This window comes from Ceratosolen solmsi, unplaced genomic scaffold (assembly GCF_000503995.2).
Source record: "Ceratosolen solmsi marchali unplaced genomic scaffold, CerSol_1.0 scaffold47, whole genome shotgun sequence".
NCBI classification, from domain to species: domain Eukaryota; kingdom Metazoa; phylum Arthropoda; class Insecta; order Hymenoptera; family Agaonidae; genus Ceratosolen; species Ceratosolen solmsi.
The window spans coordinates 3,944,090-3,951,019 of record NW_011948419.1 but is presented as its reverse complement, the minus strand read 5'-3'; the positions used below and the strand labels follow the sequence as shown (position 1 = coordinate 3,951,019).

Below are 6,930 nucleotides of genomic sequence, written 5' to 3'. Positions count from 1 at the left end.
TAGTTGCTGCAAATCTTTTTTTTTTCTTTTTTTTTTTCCTACAAATCTAAAAAATTAATTTGATCGCCTCGTGATAAACCGAATTATTAACAGCAATTGGCTTTATTTATAACTTAAGCTACGTTGATGTTTTTCATATGGATATTCTTGGATATCTATCTATCAGAATAAGTAGGTAGTTAAAATTAATTTGAGTCGACCATTTGCACTAAAAATTTTTTTTTTCATTACAACAAAATTAATTTCTTATTGGCGTTTGTATACATTATTGTTAGCCAGTATCAGTGCATTATGAAAATGTGTGATTTTTCTTGATTATTCAAATACTAGCCATGATAAATGGCACGATGTAGGCAATATATCTTAACGCATGTCGCACGCAATATATTTGTGAAAATTTTGCGAACATCGTGAACATCGTAGCCTGGCAGGAAAAGGAGTGAAGAGTAATCACAGTGAGCCGCATCGGCACCGATTTATCATCCCATAGGCTGTCTTTTCTTAACGCACGAGACACCATTGGTAGCCAGGACGTCGTTAAAACTGCACTTACAAACGCGCTTGAGTAGTCCTTCGTCGTGCGGCACAGCAAAACAATATTTCTCGCAACCACCTCGGACCTCCTTGCACGGATGATCCTTCCTCACCTTCTGTGACTTGTAGGTAAACGCCATGATCTCAGTTATGGGCGCAGCCTCGATATTAACGAGCTCGTAGTCAGCATCCTTCATCTCGCTCGTCTTCTCGATCCTCCGGACGGTATTCGCTTCTGAGCTGCGATAGTAAACGTAATGCTTACTAACGGCGAGAGTCCGGGACGAGAGGTCGAGCTGTCCCGAGTAGACGCGCACACTGCCTATCGTACCGACGTCCTCGCCATTGAGATTCGAGTGCTGAATTTTATCCATCCCCGGTACGCTCCAATACAATCTATCGCTATAAAAGTCAACGACGATGCTCGCGATGTAATATCGTAGATCTGTCCCCGTGCGATTGAATTCGATGACGTTCGAGCCGTCGAGATGAGCCCTACATATCTTGTTTTGCACACCAAACCAGTAACTCGTCTCCACGAAGAAGAGGTAGCCTTTGTTGGGATGAACGGCCAAGCTCGTCAGCTGCGACCTGTCGTACATCACCACCGTCGGATTCCACGAGTTCTCGGCGTTCACGGCCACCATTAGGCTGCGCACCCCCATTATGATGTAAAGATTCTTGGAGATCCAGTCGTAGGTCATGTCGCGAAAGTCGTCATCCTGGTCGAGGACCGACTGCCAGTGGCTGTCGTTTAAACGCACCTTGTAAAGCCTCGAGTGGTCAACATTCGCAATTTTCGCCCAATAGAGAATGGTACCATTGCGCGCGTCGTAGTTTAGTCCGCCAATTACAGTTTCCGGTCTTATCTGCTCCGCGTACTTCCTATCCACGTGGTAATTCACGGTCGAATTGTCCTCGTGCTGAATTCGGCAGATTCCCGGCAAAGAGTTGGTCATCAGAAAGAAGTTGGGCTTGTCGTCCACGTGTTTTTTATCTAGATTAATGAAATTGTCAATTGAGATATAATGCTCCCAGGGACATTCATTCATTTATGGAGATAAGAGCTGTCGGTATCGATATTTAAATACCGCATGTCGTTACAATAACTCCAAGAGCACTAATAGCTTAATTATATATTCCAAAAATGAAGTTCTTTTATCTTTCGTAAAATTAATATAAGCCCTACAACACTCTACGCTGCATTTAAACGAACACCACAACATACGGATAATTATTTTATAATAAATTATTTATTTTGTAATTTTATACTTACGTGATCCATAATTATTAACCGTCTACGTAATAAATTTATTACTTAAATGCATGAATTTTGTAAAGTCAATAAGAATAGTTTTCATACCACTATTACAATGGAAATATATCTCCACCGCAATATACTAATAATTGAAACGAACACTTCCAGTTAAACGTTAACAAATTAACTTACATCTCAATTCACATCCATTTGTTGAATATCCATTAACAGTAAATTCACTTATTGTCACTAAAATATTAATAACCATCACTTTCAGCCTCCAATCCTTATATGTCATTTTGTGGTGCGTTAACGAATGAAGCCTTTCAAATGAATTGAGTCCACACTGGCCAGTTGGCGACTCACTGAGTAAGCACTTGTAAATCAGTACACATTTTAAATAGATTATGTTGGAGGTTATCAGGCGCTTGACTTTAAATTGATACAGATGTTTTGAAACGGTTTAAAAATATTTCGAAACTTTTAGCTTTTTGCTCTTTTTTCTTCCTTCTTTTGCTTCACAACTATTTACCAGCGAAAATTCATTTACAACGAGCATACGGATAATTTCGAGTGAAAAATATTTTTCTACAATTATATATTATTTTATTAATTAGTATTTGTTAATGATAATTCGAGGTTTACAATTATATGAATAATAACGGAGGAGCAAAAATAAGTAACGCAGGAAATTAACTATCAGTTCAATTAACTGTCTAACTTAACAATTATTGTAATTAAAGGTAGATCAAGATTTTTCATAATGTAGACAGGATAACAATAATAATAATGACGATGACGATGACGATGACGATAATTTTATGTGCTTTACTCGACTAAACGTGATTTAATTAAATCAATGTTTTATTCTGTGAGCCATAGATTTCAAAACTATTGAAGATAACCGTTTTCATCTATTTCATAGAATAAAAAGACAAAGTTTATAAAATTTTGTATTCGCTCATGTACTATTATCCACAGTCGGCAATGTTTTAGTTTAAAACTTTAGACTATAAAGTATATTTAATAATTATATATAGCAATTTCAATCATTTGTTTCGATTATTAAAATTATCACTTCTCGTAATTCATATATAAAAATATTATCTCCCTTATTTATCCACGATCTTAGAGAAAATGTTAATCTTTATTGGGTATGTGGGACTTTGCAAATCACTGGATAACATACGAATCATCAAATAGATAATATTGTACACGATGTAATACACAAAATATTGCATTAAATGCTTTATTTGTTATATTTACATGTTGGCCATGGAAGAATAGGCGGTAATAATCAAGTGAGTTTTATCTTCATTTTGACTTCAATGGACTGATCTGTCAGTAAAATGTAGGTAACATTAAGTTCCGTTGTTAATTAATAAGGAGATTATATATGCTTTCGTGTCACATGCCAATCATATCGAAAGATTCGTTAACATTTCAAAATAAATTTTTAGATATTGTGATAAGAAATATTATAAAAGTAGCATTAAATCAAAATGAATAATTATTATAATCAAATCATTATTGTAGATAAATAACAAGAGTTATGAAGTAATCGATTAATGTAAAGACTATTTTAGCATTAATATTGCTTTCTAATGTTTGTTTAATCGTTTAGACACTCTCGACTAGTTTATATTTCTTAAATTTTCACGACTCCTCCATACAATTTCAATCTAAATAATAATATAATAATGATTAAAATATTAATTGTAAGAATTTCGCGTTTGAATAAATCTCAAAAAATTTTATGTACTTTCGTAAGTAAAAGTATGAATTTACGAAAAACATAATTACAAAAGAGTTTTGTATTTATAAAATAATGGCTACATTAAAGCTAAGAAAGCTTTTACTTTTAGTAAAAGGTCTCTGCAATACTTAAAATAAATCAATCTTTAATATTTCAATATGCTTAGGTTTTATTTTACTTTCTTCATGAATCTAGTAATTGTGTAATTTAATAATACATTGGAAAACAAATTATACGATTACATTATAAGAAATTGAAGCATATTGAAAGCAAATCTTGTATTGGATTCTATACATTTTGGTAACTGAGCTTTCCTATAATCCATTGACAAATTTAGTTAAATAACATCGTCATTAATAATAATAAATAAAGAAAATTGCTTTAGAGTATATATGTTTTACAAGTTTTTGAAAATTAGTAAAATAATGTTTAATTCTTCAATTAATTGATTATATTAATTAAGTTTAATAAATTATAAGCTGCTCATACATCATTTGATAATTAAAATTTAAAGTAAATATCAAAATAAATAAAAAGGGCAATTATACTTATGAACAAAAGTTTTTTACTTTTACATTTTTCACGTAAATCCCTATGAATAGGCTGGAAATACCGACTGCATAAAAAATTATCTCTTGGCTTGTCATTGTCCAAACTGTACATTTTCATTTTCATTTTATACTTCGGTTATAATATTCTCCTTATTTGACAAACTTTTTTTTTTATGAATATTAAAATCAGGAGTTTTAAATCAGGAGCTATAAAAGATGATTGAATGAAAAGTTTTTAATATTAATAAATCTGAATTAATATATAAGTATATAAATTTTTAAATCATTGAAATTAATAAAGTATTTGAATATGAAAATTTGCCATTTACAAATATAATGTGCGCTTAGTGTTAATATTATTCAATTAAAAGCCACTCAAGAATTTATAAAATTATATTTTTAGAAACATTGTTTCTTCTTAAGGAATATGAATAATCAGTAAATAATTCACAGATGTTTACAAACTTTATCATTAACTAGCAACATATGGTTTACAAATAAATATGGATTCATTTGAAATTTCTCGCAATTTTATAGCTGCTTTATTTTACATAATTTATTAATGAATAAAAATTATGCATGCACAATGTATATGAAATACTGGTTAATTTGTAAAACCAACAATTAAATTAGTCGCACAGTTGTATTTAAAAGTTATCTCTAAATGATGTTGAACGTTGATGATCAAAATTGGTAATATAAATAATACAATAAATAGAAAAAAATTGTAATTTAGCGAATCAGGTTCCTTTTTATGTTATATATATAACTTTTTCCAATATAAAAATAAACCTGATTCGCTAAATTATGAATATTATATATATATATATATATATATATATATATATATAGATGACCTGTATAATTGAATTAGTATTCCGTTAAATGAAGGTACGGATTTTAAAGGGGAACAAAAAGAAGAAGAAGAAGAAGATGAAGAAGATGAAGAAGAAGAAGAAGAAGAAGAAGAAAAAGTAACTATATACCGGTTTCCCTTCTCTTGAAAACGCACACCAACAAATACGAAAAGTCAAATGCTGCTATATTTGAGCGAAATTTATAAGAGCGGCCAACATTCGAATTTAAATATTAAATCTGCAAGTGCGAAAAAGATAAAATAAAGCCGTTTGCAGGGATTTTTCAATTGAATTACCATCTATCTTGGTCATCATAAAACAAGCCATGATTCGACAAATAAATTCTTCAAGTTAATTAATTCTAAATAATAGCTAAAAGCGCGTATATTGCTTGTGAGATAAGACGGCAAATAAATACCCGTAAGAAACTAAAAGGGCAAAACCAATTAGAAATGCATTGTAGAAAAGTTAAAGCCTATTTGCGATGATAAATCACGAATGCTAATTCTTTAATATAAAGTGCGCTCTTCCCCGCTAAGCAAGTCACGAAATACAACGTCTCGGCAACGCTACGTACTCGCGAGTTGTATAACAAGTCACGATGATGTATGTGTACGCTTAGAAATACCATTTGTCAGCGCAGTTTTTCCGCATACAATATTATTCGAGCTGGTCCTATCGCTTTATCTAAATACAAAAGCTTATCCATAAGCGCTTCCATGCTATGCATGGCGTTAAAAATCATTTCGAGCCACGCTCCAGAAGGAAAAAAAGACGCGAAACGTGCCCTACGGGAATAGCTTACGTAACGCGACGACATTTCTCGTTGACGTGCTTGCAAAACGCGAGGGATAACAAAAGAACCCCGACGCAAGCTAGGCACGACATTGTCGTTATCGAGTCGTTGATCGCGCGGGAGGGGTTGCGATGAAGGATGTCAGACGACGTGGACGAGATCGTGAAGAAGAAAGAGAGAGAGAGAGAGAGTGAGAGAGAGAGAGAGAGAGAGAACATTAAAGTTGAATTCGGAAATTTATACGAACTCGTGCCGATGAGGGGTGCAATTACCGAGGGTCGCGATCGACCGAATGTTACGACTTGCGGGTACATGCGTTATCACTTTAAGCTCTTATCGCCAGCTCCGTAAAATTCTTGATGTTTCCTATTCGCGTAGCCAGTTTTCTCTGCGTAAGAATATTTTGATCTAGTACCGACTACCGATTGCTTACAGTTTTCATTCAAGTAGAACCGAGCGAATTATATTACGTTCCAAACTTAATGAAAAAGCAGTTTTTATTATATAAATTATATATTATATAAATGTACGAATTTTAATGTCTTGGGCTTTTATTAGTACGTATTATATTTATTTTCAAAACCATTACCATCTATTTTCATAGTTTTTTTTTTGTTTTTTTTTTTTTTTATCAACATTAAAAAATTGAGTCTCTCATATACTTCATAAAGAAATATTTTTAAAAAAGCGCAATTACAAGTACACGTTATGCATTCTGAATCTTTAATAATAATTGGTATGAAATGTAGCTGATTTCTATAATTTCATTGGAATTTCATTTATAGTTCAACTTGCTATCCTCTTACATATTATTACATATTTTTGAACATGAATACTTTTTTTTATCTGTAATATGATAATATGTCTATTAATAAGTAACTTTCAGAAGAAGTTTAACTGAATTTCAAGCATAAGTAATTTTCCTGTGATTCTATGTAGAACTGGTAGCATTAAATAAATTAAAAAACCAAAAATTACATTTAATTTAAAATACATTTGAAACGTTAGACTTTAATTTTATTACTATTCATCGAACTTTAAAGGATTAAGATGCTTAACTATAATCTTTGATTATACAAAAATAATGTAGCTGAAATATATTCAAGCGATTGTTTTATTGACGTGTCGTGTTAAAGTTTCCGAAAAGTTACCCTCCAAATGACTGAAATCCGTCAATA

The 6,930-nt window shown here is 31.9% G+C and overlaps 1 protein-coding gene across 1 annotated transcript; it reads right to left on the bottom strand.

The window, feature by feature from the left end:
- Positions 1 to 241: 241 nt before the first annotated feature.
- LOC105360573 (prolow-density lipoprotein receptor-related protein 1-like) lies at positions 242 to 2,146 on the bottom strand. The gene is made up of 2 exons (XM_011497513.1): positions 1,985 to 2,146; positions 242 to 1,531 (listed from the first exon to the last, which is right to left on the bottom strand). The coding sequence occupies exons 1-2, from the start codon at positions 2,088 to 2,090 to the stop codon at positions 480 to 482; spliced, it is 1,158 nt and encodes a 385-aa protein (XP_011495815.1). The 5' UTR covers positions 2,091 to 2,146; the 3' UTR covers positions 242 to 479.
- Between the last annotated feature and the right edge of the window lie 4,784 nt (positions 2,147 to 6,930).

Coding starts and splice junctions, on each gene's coding strand:
- LOC105360573 (XM_011497513.1), bottom strand. CDS start 2,090: ATGACATATAAGGATTGGAGGCTGAAAGTGATGGTTATTAATATTTTA. Junction 1,532..1,984: donor AAATGGATGTGAATTGAGAT/GTAAGTTAATTT, acceptor TCATTAATCTAG/ATAAAAAACACGTGGACGAC.